General features: G+C 38.4%; 1 protein-coding gene across 5 annotated transcripts in view; it reads right to left on the bottom strand.

The window, feature by feature from the left end:
• Positions 1-8003: 8003 nt before the first annotated feature.
• The window catches only part of tmcc2 (transmembrane and coiled-coil domain family 2), a 39813-nt gene continuing 33135 nt past the window's right edge, over positions 8004-14681 (bottom strand). For 4 of the 5 annotated variants that reach the window (XM_012965585.2, XM_012965582.3, XM_031896129.1 and 1 more), the window contains 3 exons: positions 12885-13576; positions 10584-10719; positions 8004-10110 (listed from right to left, as the gene is read on the bottom strand). In XM_012965585.2, the coding sequence (XP_012821039.1) occupies positions 9799-10110; positions 10584-10719; positions 12885-13576 (1140 nt within the window). In that variant the 3' untranslated portion in view covers positions 8004-9798. 5 annotated transcript variants of the gene reach the window in all.

The raw sequence follows: 14681 nt of genomic DNA, 5'->3' as shown, positions 1-14681 counted from the left end.
GCAAGTTACATAGTTACATAGTTACATAGTTACATAGGGTTGAAAAAAGACCATTGTCCATCAAGTTCAACCCATCCGAGTAAACCCAGCACACAACCTATACTAACCAATCTATACACTCACATACATAAACTATATATATACAACCAGTAATACTAACTGTAGATATTAGTATCACAATAGCCTTGGATATTCTGCTTGTTCAAAAACTCATCCAGGTTGAAGTTGAACCCCTGGGTAATAGTGACCATAATGTTATTTTATTAGATGTTTGGTGCAGGAAACAAATTTACACTGGGGCAACAAAGACACTGAATTTTAGAAAAGCAAATTTTAGCTCCTTAAAGGGGAAGGAAAGGCTAAGTCACTTGGGGGTGCTAAAATGTTAAGCACCCCCAAGTGACTTGAATCGCTTACCTCGTACCTCGGGCTGGTGCCCCTATTAGGAGAAAACCGCACCAGCCCGGGGCACCTGGGGCGATTCGCGTCCTCCTTCCGCCTCCCTTTCCCCTGGACTCCGAGTCCGATGCATGCGCAGTAGAGTGAAAAAGCCGACTTAAAGTTCGGCTTTTCACTCTACTGCGCATGCGCGCACAGCGAGAGAGGAAGGAGGAAGCGATCGTTGCTACCCCGGGCTGGTGCTGTTTTCTCCATACAGGGGCACCAGCCCGGGGTAGAAGGTAAGCGATTTAAGTCACTTGGGGGTGCCTAACATTTTGGCACCCCCAAGTGACTTAGCCTTTCCTTATTCTTTAAGGGCAGCACTTCAGGGCATAGATTGGGGCATTATGTTTCCTGATAAAAACACAGAGCAGAAATGGTTGTCATTTAAAATGATATTAAATCATTACTGTTCTCAATTTATTTCATTAATAAGAAAAAGTAGATGTGTTAAGAATCACCCCATGTGGCTTAACTCTGAGGTAAAGAAGTTAATAGGGAAAAAAAGGAACGCTTTTAAGAAATATAAGTCAGGGGGGACAGTAGCCGCATTTAATGAATATAAACACTATAACAAGTGTTGTAAAACAGCAATCCGGAAGGCAAAGATAGAAAATGAGGAGCGCATCACGGCCGAGGCCAAGACTAACTAGGCAAATCCATAATGGAGAAGGACCTTGGAGTCCTTGTAGATAATAAACTTGGCTGTAGCAAGCAATGCCAGGCAGCAGCTGCAAGGGCAAACAAGGTTTTGAGCTCTATTAAAAGGGGTATAGATTCACGGGAGGAGGGGGTTAATCTTCCCCTTTACAGAGTGCTGGTAAGGCCCCATCTAGAATATGCTGTCCAGTTCTGGTCTCCAGTGCTCAAACGGGACATTATTGAGTTAGAGAGGGTCCAGAGAAGGGCAACTAAGTTGGTAAAGGGTATGGAAAGTCTCAGTTATGAAGAAAGACTGGCCAAGTTGGGTCTGTTTACACTGGAGAAGAGGCGCTTAAGAGGTGCCATGATAACTATGTATAAATATATAAGGGGATCATATAATAATCTTTCTAATGTTTTATTTACCAGTAGGTCCTTCCAACGGACACGAGGGCATCCACTCCATTTAGAAGAAGGGAGGTTCTGTTTAAATATTTGGAAAGGTTTTTTTACTGTGGGCTGTGAAGTTCTGGAATTCCCTCCCCGAATCAGTCGTGCTGGCTGATACATTATATAACTTTAAGAAGGGGCTGGATGGATTCTTAGCAAGTGAGGGAATACAGGGTTATGGAGATGCTCTCAGTACAAGTGAGGGAACACAGGGTTATGGGAGATAGCTCTTAGAACAAGTTCATCCAGGGACTGGTCCGATTGCCATCTTGGAGTCAGGAAGGAATTTTTTCCCCTCTGCGGCAAATTAGAGAGGCTTCAGATGGGGTTTTTTGCCTTCCTCTGGATCAACTAGTAGTTAGGCAGGTTATATATAGGCATTATGGTTGAACTTGATGGACGTATGTCTTTTTTCATGTTACACATGCATTGTTGTTTCATGCTTTGCCTTTTATTTAATTTGTTCCCATCTCTCCCCCTGTAGTTTCCTCGGTTTTCTGTCTGTGTGGTTAACTCCACCACCAGCAGTATCTTCTAGACTCCATTTTAGTACACACATATATTTGCTGGAGTGGATCATATTATGATCTTTTGAGCTATCTGAGTGTTCACTGTTATTCACACTTTGGAATAAACTTCTCAATGATCTCCAAGGTGCCATTCTGATGCTGTCTCAAGACAACTTGATAAGCTATAGAGATTACACTTGCAATGCTTAGAATGGAGAGGCAGAACCATCATGAAGGAAAATTATATAAATTTAATCTCATGGAAATAAGAAACTTCACCACCTATTCTTAGAAATATATTTATCCATGCAGGTTTTGTTCTGGTGTTTTTTATGAATAGTTAGTTTAACTACATCATATAGGCAAAAGTGGCAATGTGCAATGGTGCATCTGACTTACCTGTCCTTTAAAACAAAACAAGCACAAATTCTGCATGTAGAGATAGGTTTCTAACACAGGGATACAGATGATCATGGCAAATCAATTTGCATAAGGTTTGGCAAATCTGGGCACTTTTATTATTGGATAATATTTGTTGGAGAGCCCTTCATGCTGAATAAAACTAGGGCTTTCATAGATAAATCTAATAAAAGTGACTTAAGTTTGTTTAAAGTACTGGTGCGCATCAGGCTTTCTTGTATGTATGTATATCTAGGAAGGATAAAACATTTTGTGAGGTGCCTATTGAAGTTATTGAAGTTGTTGGATCACATTGATACAAGTTATTTGCAGTACCACTGCAAGACATGTTGATTAAAATACCTAGCATTTAGTGCCGTAGTGTCTAGAGTGCCGTAACCCAAAGTGGCAGATTTTGAGGAACTTGAGTTTTTACACCAATTAATGTTTTCTACTGATAAACAAATGTGAATAATGTGAATTTAAGTTTGGAAATGAGAATTTTTGAGATTTATTATTTACACAAAAAACTTGAAAAACTTGAAAACATGAATAAAAAACTGGTTCCTTTAGAAGTCCTTAGAGGTTATGACAGATTAAAAATAAAGGGAAGAATGTGATTTCACTGTGTTCAAGTTTTTTTATGTACACACTTCAGATTTTTTAATTCTGCCTAAAAATGTGTGTATGGCAAATAGCTGTTATTTAATTGACCCCACTCTACAAAGAGTATGATTTGTCTAAATTTTATATCTGGCCAGTGTTCAGCCTTAACTGGAACTTAACTGGTTTTGCGGCCTTTGTTATTACATTCTGTTATTAAATCCTGTACCTGTGACAACTGTTGGGCCTACTTCTTGCTTATTAATTGCATTAATAAGCGCTCACTATTTCTCTTAGAAATACAACAAATAACTGACACCAACACTGCAGGGAACCCACGTAGTAAGCAAGAAATATTTTCATCTCATCTGACAACAAATTTAAATGACACCTAGCGATATGAGAATAAAGCTCTAATGCAACAAGAGACAATAGAAAAAAATACTTTCTTGTGTAGGACCACTGGATAGAAGTATAAGGTAGTTGTTAAATTCCTGAAAATAATTTTTACATTACGTTATATCATTTCTAATCGGATAGTAGATTCATCAAAACTAAATGGTGATGATTGCGAGCAGTACACTGGACTGTGAAAAAGTGTTTGAATATGACCATCTTCCGAATCATGAATGACCACCCCCTTGTGCCACAGATTGCAAAGGGCAATATACATGAATTGCCACCCTCATATTCTCCTTGGCTCCTGTTCCCTTCTTCATATGCTATAGAATCATGCACTCATCAACAATGTGCATCAGGAAATGGCAATTTCAAGCAGAAACATTTCAAGGCATCATTAATTTTTATTTCTCTATATAAAGCAATTTTCTAGGTGTGTGTGCTTTTATAAGTAGTTTTAGATATATCCAAACATGTCTGATCATCAGTGATCTAACAGGATCCCAGGATAATGGGATTTAATTTTAGCCCTACCTACCTCAAGGGAAGACAGCACACTAATCTCCGTTAAAAATGTGGCTTGTGTAAAAGTATAGCCTTTAATAAATAACACATTTGGATTGCAGTTATATAATTGTGTTTTGCCTCTGCACACACACATGCTTGAACCTGCCTCAGGTATTTGTGTAGGCTGCCTAGTACAGCTTGGTTGTGTAACATACCGCAGACTTATTGACAGTACCTTTCACCTGAGGAAGGGAGGTTTCATTACCCTTGAAAAACATTTGTTTTGCTGTAATACTTGTGTATATGTATATAAAGAATTATGAAACAAAAATGTACAGAGAAAGGTTTATTTTTTTTCCTACATTTATGTAATGCAAATCATATTGCTGTCCTTGTTCCAGTGTATTTTCTTGGTACTAGCACCCAGGTTTTGTTAATGCATATGGTGTGTACCATTTGGACTTATATATGTATTTTTAAAATAAATTACTCCAACTAAGCCTGTTGAGTGCAGTACTTTTTTGTTGCTGTATATATATATATATACCATCCAGCACTCACAGGACTTGGTAAAAATATTAAATAGCTTTATTCAATTTTTGTCTCAGAGGTGAGCCTTCATCAGGAATACCTATCCAGTGCACAGAGTGAAATCTACACCCACCTTCTGTATTGCACGTCACATTAGTGTTCCATACCCAAAGTATTATGGTTATATTAAGTAATACAATGGGGGGAATTTACAAAAGTGGAGATAGCCCTTTTTTTGGAGTAAAAGAGGTACACCACTTACTACAAAACTCAGGATTAGTCCTCCCCAGTGTAGGTATATGTCTCACCCGGAAACCCCTTGGGATAAGTTTCTGTCTATAATAGTTAGATAAATAAGTACAGTGTAGAAGATAATCTAACACTTTCTTTTTTAAAAACAAGTGGAGGGGAGTTCAGAAAACAGGATTCTCTCTGCATCTTCAGATGTAAAAGTATCAAAGTATCGTGTTCTTCCATAATCCAGAGGGTAAAAGAAAAATACTGTAGCCTGGAAGCCAGTACTTTAAGCCGTATTTAAACAATCAAATATGCCTGCCCTTCAGTGATCTTTCAATGTGTGTTTATATATGTATGTGTTTATATGTACGTAACATAGTAAGTGTATGTATGTGTATATAAATGTATGAATAAACAGTATTTCTGTGTGTATATATACATATATGTATGTATAAGAATTTATGTATGTATAGACATGTGTGTACGTGTTTATATATATATATATATATATGCATTTATGTTTATATGTATGTATATACAGGTATCGGACCCCTTATCCGGAAACCCATTATCCAGAAAGCTCCGAATTACGGAAAGCCTGTCTCCCATAGACTCCATTATAATCAAATAATTAGGATTTTTCAAATTGATTTCCTTTTTCTCTGTAATAAAACTGTACCTTATATTTGATCCTAACTAAGATATAATTAATCTTTATTGGATGCAAAACAATCCTATTGGATTTAATTAATGTTTCATTGAGTTTTTAGTAGACTTAAGGTATGAAGATCCAAATTACGGAAAGACCCCTTATCCGGAATACCCTTGGTCCCGAGCATTCTGGATAACGGGTCCTATACCTGTATAAGAATGTATATATGTATATATAAGAATGTATGTATGTATACATGTGCATGTATGTAAATAGTAATTCTCACTGCTGTGTCTAATAAACTATGTTATATTTATACACTTAATTTGGCAGCATGATCTTTCATTTATTTTTGTTTGTATCTGCAGAATGGTTATGGGCGCACCTAAGAATATTAGAGTCTCTTGGGGCCTGAAAAAGGCAGAAAGCAGTTGCTAATGGACTAAGAGTGATGCATTTAAAAACACAGACAGGCTGATGGAAGCTGACTGTCTGGTCAGATGATGATCAGGTGCAGAAGAAAGTGCCACTTCAGAGCACAGGAGGAACGATAGGAATGTGCTGCCACACTGTGTTTAGCCCCCCCTGGCTACAAACACCCATGGCATAATAGGAAATCACCAGACAATGAGTCAGGCAAAATAAAAAAAAGAGGAAGCAAATAAAAGTGAGTGAGCAGGAAAGCACAAAAGCTTCTTAGAATGTTGCAGACTTCTTAATTTCTGTACAAGTTTTTAAATAAAGTAAGATAAGTGATGTGATTTTCCAGTAAAATAGAAAGGGAAAGGAAGGAAAAGATAAAGGCAGGGTAATAGAGATGGCTGAGAACAATGTACTAGATTTGCAGACAACTAGGGTTCCTGCTCCTTATAGGGTTTGGACTGAGATTGAAAATAGGCCCTGTCAGTAAAAGTACACAAAACAGTACACAGCAATTTTTTGACAACCCCCACTTTTGTGGCCACTCCCCATTTAAAAAAAACAAAAAAAAACTCCTTTTATATAGTTGAAATGGTGGGATCAGACGCAAATGTGCTATACCCTCATACTGTACTACCTAAGGAAAACAATATAGCAACTCCTACATATAAAATACAAATATAGAGAGAAGGCAGTCAGTTATGAGTATAACATAGTTATAAGTGAGTTATAACTATGTACCAGTTGTGCCCCCCCATACACAGTACCCCCATACACAGTGGCCTCAATGGCCCAATAGAAAGTACCCCCCATACACAGTTCCCCCATAAAAAGTGCCCCAAAGACAGTACCCCCCCATAGAAAGTGCCCCCATAGACAGTGTCCCCATAGAAAGTGCCCCCATAGACAGTACCCCCATAGAAAGTGCCCCCATAGACAGTACACCCCAATTGACCCCATAGACAGTAGCCCCCATAGTAAGTGCCCCCATACACAGAAGCCCCCATAGGCACTCCGGCTCCAGCCAGCGCATTCCGCTGTGCTGCATAGTTCCATGAATGTCCCGCATTCCCGTAATCTATTACGGAAATGTGGAACATTCATGGAACTATTCGGGACAGCGGGATGCGCTATAAAAACTGGGACTGTCCCGTGGAAAGCGGGACAGTTGGGGGGTATGAAATAGTAACTGGCATCTTACAGCAGCCCCTCTGCCATTTGCCAGAGTCCACAGATTGCCAGTCTGATATATTTTAAGTGCTGGCCCTGACAAAGCCATTACAGTTGATGAGTTGGGAATTACGTAATACTCTTTTTCAGTGTTTCTTGGCCTGCCCTACTTCTAAGTCAGGTTTTCATGCATTTTAGAAAAGCCTTGAGTACCCATATATAATTATTTCTGGTATATGAATGCTTCTCCAAAGAATCTCCAATTGTGTATTGGCAGGCTTTATTTGGGACAATTTTGTGCTTGTGGCAGATTTTCTTGCTCCACAACAACAAACATTAATGTGTTTGCTTAAAAGCTTTTCATATACCAGTTACATTTTCTCCCTCTCACTGAATTTCAGCCAATGAACTGTAGTATAGTTAACAGTTACCACACACACCTTAAGAACCAGACATGTAAAATTTAAATAGCTCCTTAATAATTAGTTTAGATTCTGTCCGTACTATCTTAATTTAATCCGCATTCACACTATAGGTGGCTGCCCCCTAGAAACACTTGGCTGGGTGCATTTCTCATAATACAGGCCACCTTCAGAAGAGATACTGACACAATTTCTATCATGCATAAGAACGTCAGTATTGCTTTAATTCTATACACATGCAGGCATCTTGTGGCCATTTGAGGTCACTACACTTTCATTGTTTGATATTTTTGCAATACATGCAAAGATTGGACATTGCTAGTCAAGGGCACTTGAGAAAGGGCTCTGCCCGAAACATGTAGTGTGCTGACACTGCTATTAAATTCACTGCAGTTTTCAATTGCTGCCTGGAGCTGCTTGATTCCTCTTTGCTTTTTGATCATATGATATACTGTCAGGGTGGCTCACAGACACCTGGAATCTGCAGCCGTATACTTCTGAGTATTTGTGCTGAACTATAACCCAAAAATATTTTTGGACTCTGGTATCTAACTATGTAACTATATATAGTAGACCCTAGACTATAACACCTCTTCCCAAAGGCACAGAGAAAAAAAAACATTTGTTGAAATGTATAAATTTTATTTCCACACAGAAGCAAGAGAATGTGACACATACACACCTTGCCTTGTGATACTCTTTGTTACAGTATCTCGTGGGCCAAGGAAAGTTTTCCCAGACATTAAATTTAATGCACACAGAAAATGTTCAAAGTACTGTTGTGTCACCTGGCTCAGAAACACCCTCACATCTGATATGTATGCATATCTTATATAGGTGGAGACTAATATCTGCTCATTGAAAAATGTAACCTAAACACAATAAGGATGGAATCACACAGGCCAGTTATGGAAGGTCTGATGTTGGAGTGGTTTGTTTTTGTCTAAGGATGTGAAATGATTTGGTGGGAAGCATGCATCAATGGTCCATAGCGCCACATAAATGCCAGTTTTCAGGAACAAACTGGTGACTAATTTGCACACACACATTTTGCGAGCCAATATGGCCCCTTTTCTATATCTGTGATCAGAGACAATAAAGTATAAGTATCCCAGCTAATTGTTCCTTTAACACTAAGGGATTTTGTGGAATAGCTAAAATGTCTCTTTTCTCACTGAGGCCTACTTCAATTTTTGGATTATTTGCAAAGCCTAGGCACAGGAAACATTTGTTACTCTTGCTTATACATATAGTGCTTTAACTGTAATTCATACATTCTTTGCTTGATGTAAAGGAGTTCAGAAGGGCACGGTAAGAGCTAACAATTTCACTGCTGTAGGATTTGGCATCCTGTGAAACCAAAACCCCATGCAATTTTCGTCTTCATCAAATCAACCCATAAAATAAATAAATAAATAAAGATTTGATGGCTTATATGACATATACAATTTCTTATCCTTTTAAACTCAGTTCTGAAGGAGGGAAAAAGAAATGTATAGATAAACAGAATACTGATTCTTCACTCCCAGCTTGTTTATGCTGCTTAGAGGTCTCGTTTATGACACAATGCTCTCCAAGTTTAAGAAGTGCACAGAAGATCATAATTATTGCATAATACATTTACAAATACATTTTTATAGCATTTCCTTCCTATTACTTCTTCACTAGTGGTCAAGCTATTACTTGCCCATTGTTCTAAACCAACGGTAAAAAGGAATAGCAGTAATAGACTTTTTTTTCATAAGAACAGAATTTTAGGCCCCTGAAGCAAATCTAACACAATATCGTTGCTTTCCTTTTGTAGCAGGTGCAGAAGAGTGGGCCTTGCAATAGATGGCTCAGAATTTTGTTTATACTTTATGTTACAGAGCACACTTGATTGCTTCCTATGATGTTACAGAGCCTTGCACTGCAAGATTGCTTTCTATGATACAGAGCACTTCACACTATTCCGAGAATAACTTGCTAACAAAAAAGCAGAACTCCATATCCATCATGCAGAGCAATGCTTGTCATAAGGCAGAGCATATTTTCATAGTCATTTTAAAAAATATCACTTTCTGCAGTTCACTGTCCCATGAACACTTGATTGAACATTCATAATGAAGGACATCTTCCACCCATTTTGTACGTTCTTCTACAATTGAAAGTCATTCTATCTTCCTTTCAGCGAATCCATATACCTCTGAAAGACCCCATTCTCCTCCAGACTGTATGGGCAAAACTGGCAAATGCCCGCCCCTTTTTTTAATAAGAAGCTCTATATAGGTTTATCAAGATAAACAGTTCCATACTGATATTTATATAAGTATATTAAGTTAGCACTGGGCAGTACCCCCCTCCAAGCCTGCCTCTTGCCCTACCTGTGGAGGGAAAACAGGATATGTTTGCAGTTTCAAAAAAAGAGAGAAGGGTATCAGCTGGGTAAGAGTACATGTTCAAGACAGGAAGTGACACAGTCCCAGTGCCGCCAAAGAGTTAGCAGAGAAAGGAGGAAGAGCAGCGAAGAGAGGAGGCGCAATCGAGTTTTCACCAAGGGGGTAATAAAGCTGGCTGCTGTGGACACAAACACTAGTAACACAGCCATCAGTGCCAGAAGCACATTGATGAACTTGCCAAGGAGAGCCCGAGCATTGGCACTTTCTACTCCCTCCAGCTGAACCACTTGTTGTTGCTGCTGCTGTAGCTCAAGTTTAGTAATTCGGGTGAGACAGGATTCCACTGCTTCCTAATAGTTATAAAGACAGAGAGGTCAGTATATGTTTAAAAATTCAGATAGATAGTGCAGGCTAATAGTACAATTTATTGAAATTATACTTGAAGTCTTTCTGCTTTCAAGAGAATCTGTGCAGAAAGACTTCAGCTCCCAGAAGTTCCCAGAATCTCCCTTCACAATGGAACAAGGTGACGAAAGGTTTGCATTACACTTTGAGCCTAAAGGGAGTGGGAAACTGGTCCCAGAAACACATGGTTTCCTTCATTCTGTAGAATCAGCTATGTCTGTATAAAAAAAAATAATTTATCTTTATTTATGGAAGTTTAGATAATGTTAATGTACCTTTCCATATAAGCCTAGTTAGATAAGGCAAACTGAGGCAAGGGGGGTATAAATTCCCTTTGATGTGACAAAATTGTTTGGCAGAAGAAAAGTAACTCTCGAAGAAATATAAAACTATTTAAGAAATATGATGGATTTCATACCTGAATGTCCCTGGCTCGTTCATATGATTGATAAGCTACTTTTTCCTCCATGCTTGCAAGCTCCTGCTTCAGCAGAGTCATTTCATTCTGGTGAAGCTCTGTCAGGTCATTCAGCTGCTCTTCCAGTCGTTCATACCTTGTGGATAAGTCAACATGATTATGATTTTGTTCAAAGATCAAAATACATTGCACAGTCCCTTTGTACCTAGCACAAATGTTTCTATTAAAAGACTATCTTGGGATGTTGAATCTGTGAAGGACACATGTTGCATGTATTCTCCAGAAATGCATATTACTCCATACACACACACAAATACTGCCATGCTCAGTTTTCCTATTTTGCAAGTCCAGAGTGGCTAGGTCAAACTGCTTGTATGGGACACTGCTGAGCTTGTAATCACTGTGCAAACAAGTAGCAACAAGCCTGGCAATAAAATAAAAAAAAAAAACACCACATATACTAAGCAAATGCAAGTAAAGATAAGACAGTAAGAATCAGAGGAAGAAATAAAATGAATGCAGTAAATAACATAAGAGCTCAAGAGAATTAAATTGAAGTATGATGCAAAGTATAATAACATTAAGGGGGGGGGGGTAAGTGGTAAGTGAATATCAAAAAACAGGGAGATAAAAAAGATCAAAACATAAGAGAAAATGGCAGAATTCAAAGTTGATCTGAAGAAAAAACTGAAAAGCACATGGATCAGGGAAGAAGACAGAAATGAAAATAGAAGTAGAAAGGGGACATGCAAGAGGAAATGGTAACATAAATTAATGACGGAAATAAAAATAAGGAAGAAAGAACAAAAAATAGTGAGAAGGGAGGGCAGATGTGAAAAGTAACATGGGAAAGAAGAGATAATGGAAAAGGAAAATCAAAAGGATGATAGAGACATGAAAAATAGAATAAAAATGAGGAGGCAGAATTGGGAGAACTGAAGAGAAAGGAAAATGGAGATACAGAAAAAATAAAAAGGTTTCTTTGATTATAATAAATCTGAGCTGTGGTGTGAGGGTGTAAGCTTGACATTTGTATATTATTTTAACCCTCAAAATGAATAGTGTCATAGACTCTATTTTCTGTCAAAAAAGATTATGGGAAACATTTTTTAAAGGGTATATAGACCCAAAAAAATAATTGATGTAAAATTACTCATGGTGCTTTTCTGAGCACTTTTGCATTTATATTCTATTTTTAGCAGTTTCTGAGATATTGCTATTTACAGTGTAGCAATATATATACTGCGAATATCAGACTTTTGGCAATTCAAGGGTTTACTGTATACAGTCAAAGAACATGCATAGACAGGGTTGCTAATACTTTGGGCCTTTAAAAACCTGGCACACCTTGCAGTATGTTTGGTATCGGATCTGTTATCCAGAATGCTTGAGACCTAGGGTGTTCCGATAAGGGGTTTTTCCATAATTTGGATCTCCATACATTAAGTCTACTAAAAAATCATTTAAAAATGAAATCAACATATTTTAAAGCCATTAAGATATAATGCACTGTTGCCCTGCACTGATAAAGCTAGGGTGTTGGCTTTAGAAAGTCTACTATAGTTTATATAAATAAGCTGCTGCGTAGCCATGGAGGCAGCCATTTAGTCTGAAAAAGGAGAAACGGCACAGAAAAGTGTGCCACATTCTATTCTACAGAGCTTATCTGCTATATAACCTGTGCCTTTTCCTCTTTCTTCTTAGCTCTGAATTACTTCCCTCATGGCTACACAGCAGCTTATTTATATACACCACAGTATTCTTTATAAAGCAAACACACCAGTTTTACCAGTGCAGGGAAACAGTTCATTATATTTTAACGCCTTTTTAATGTTTGGTGTTACTATTCTTTTAAACTGGATGTAAAAAACAGGTTAGTATTAATATATAATGCAAAATCTAGCATATGCAAAGATAGTTTGTCCACTACAGTTAAGAGCTGAATCGTCAGGTATGCAGGTAAAAACAAAGGAATTTTTTACCCCTGTCTGACGATTAACCACCTTCAAAGGCACCCAATCAAAATTTTCAGTTCTGCCCAATCGACAAGACAACCGATATCCAAGGCTTTTACTAATATTGATCACCTCGTCTCCCACCATACACGCACTGATTATCGCAAGAAACTTTGTTTCATCCGATAATATTGGTGTGTATAAGGCCACCTTTACACATATCAAAAACTATTCAAAACTGATTTTATCACCAATTGTAGGATACTAGATGCTTAAAATATTTGTCCTATCTGAGGATTTATCTAGGTTACACACAGTGGGTTCATGCCAGCTCTGAGTTACTTACCTGTAGCGTTCTTCCTGAAGACACTGTGTCATATAGTTGTAATCCCGCTGCAACTGTGATTTTAAGTCTTCCATTGAGTCCTCTATGTGGCTCTGACCATCTTTGATCTCACATAGCTCCTCAAGTATCGCATCGAATCCCCCATGATGTCCATGATGATGAGCATCCAGAGTATTAGACCTGGGACTCCCAGGCCCTGCTTGTCCTGCCCCAGAGTTACTCCCTCCTCCAGCTGACCCAGAGGTAGCACTAGAACACTCATCATCGCTGCCATATTTGGGGCTAGGTGCTAGTGTGGCACTTCCACTGAGTGCACGGTTTCCACCTTGTCCCTCCCCATCCTCTTCCAGACCATCCTTAAGATGAGGAATGTTGTCAGCACTGCCAAACTTATTGCGGATTAGGCTAGCAAATTCACGGGGCTTTGAAACCACTGCAGTGTGAGTGACTTGAGACAGGCCAGAAAGTCCTCCCTTCACACCCTCCACCACACCTCCCCCAAAGCCACTGATGCCTGCACGCACATTGGCTCCCACATCTTTTAGACCTTGTTGCATATCTCTTAGTACATCTTTGGGCTGACGGGAAATGCCATTCTGCTCAATCTCCTTCAACTTTTTGTGATAATGCTCCAGCTTTTTATGCAGCTGGGCAATAGTTTGAGCAGACTTTTGATTCTTCTTTTCAAAAACCTAAAGGATTAAGAGAAAAAGGAATCTTGTTGGAAAATATGCTTATTTCAAAGCTGAATAATTTATTTGGAAGAAAATGACAGTTTAAGCTATAGCTTAAAGGAGAACTAAACCCTAAAGATGAATATGGCTAAAAATGCAATATTTTATATACTTAACTGACTGCACTAGCTTAAAGTTTCAGCATTTCTTATAACATTTCATATATTAGTAATGATATAGGTCTTTACAGTTGTCACAAGAGCTCTCCATCTTGGATTCCATTAGAACTGTCCAGGGCAGAGCACATGATCAGTGTGCTCTGAGCAGCTGTTGAGAAGCTGAGGTTAGGGGTGTCTCAAATTATAAAGCAGAAAATGAGGCTGGCCTGCCATAAACCAATGCTACAGGTCTGATGCTAATTGCACTATAGAGCTGCCAAGTAATGTGGATCTGAATGAATTACTAATCAGCATTATAATGTTACATTTGTATTTTATATGTATACAGTATATTGTGACATTATATTATATATATATTTAGTATAGAGTGAGTTGGTCCTTAAGCCCAGTAACTGACAGCAGCACAGAGCATGTGCAGTGAATCAGCAGAAAAGAAGATGGGGAGCTACTGTGGCATCTTTGGAGGCACAGATCTTCCCTGCTAAAGGGCTGTGGTTGCCTTGGGCTGGTACAGAAGCACAAACATAGGGACACATGCATCAAAGTACGACACGTCCGATTACTAAAAATTCGTATTTTTTCTAAAGTTTAGAACTCTTGCGTATTTTCTACAATACTTTCGTTAATTTGTACAACTTTTCCGCACTTTGCAACAATTTGTGCAACAAAATCGTATTTGTTGCAATGAGTACGAAAGTTTCTTAATTCATTCAAGCTTCGGTATCATGACTTTCCTTGGGCCAAGTTGGAGCTGCAGAGTGCCATTGAGTCCTATGGGAGGCTTCCAAAAACATGCACTGAAGGTTCAAAGTCAGAAAGTTTTTTGCGCCATTTACGATCGCTTGGATACGAAAATTTCGTAACTTTCAGATCATACCACAATATTTTCGGATCGTAAAGTTCGTAACATTTTCGCACATCAGAAATAATCGTTAACTATACAA

The sequence above is a fragment of the Xenopus tropicalis genome, chromosome 2 (genome assembly GCF_000004195.4).
Source record: "Xenopus tropicalis strain Nigerian chromosome 2, UCB_Xtro_10.0, whole genome shotgun sequence".
Lineage (NCBI taxonomy): Eukaryota > Metazoa > Chordata > Amphibia > Anura > Pipidae > Xenopus > Xenopus tropicalis.
This window is presented reverse-complemented; position numbering and strand designations above follow the sequence as displayed.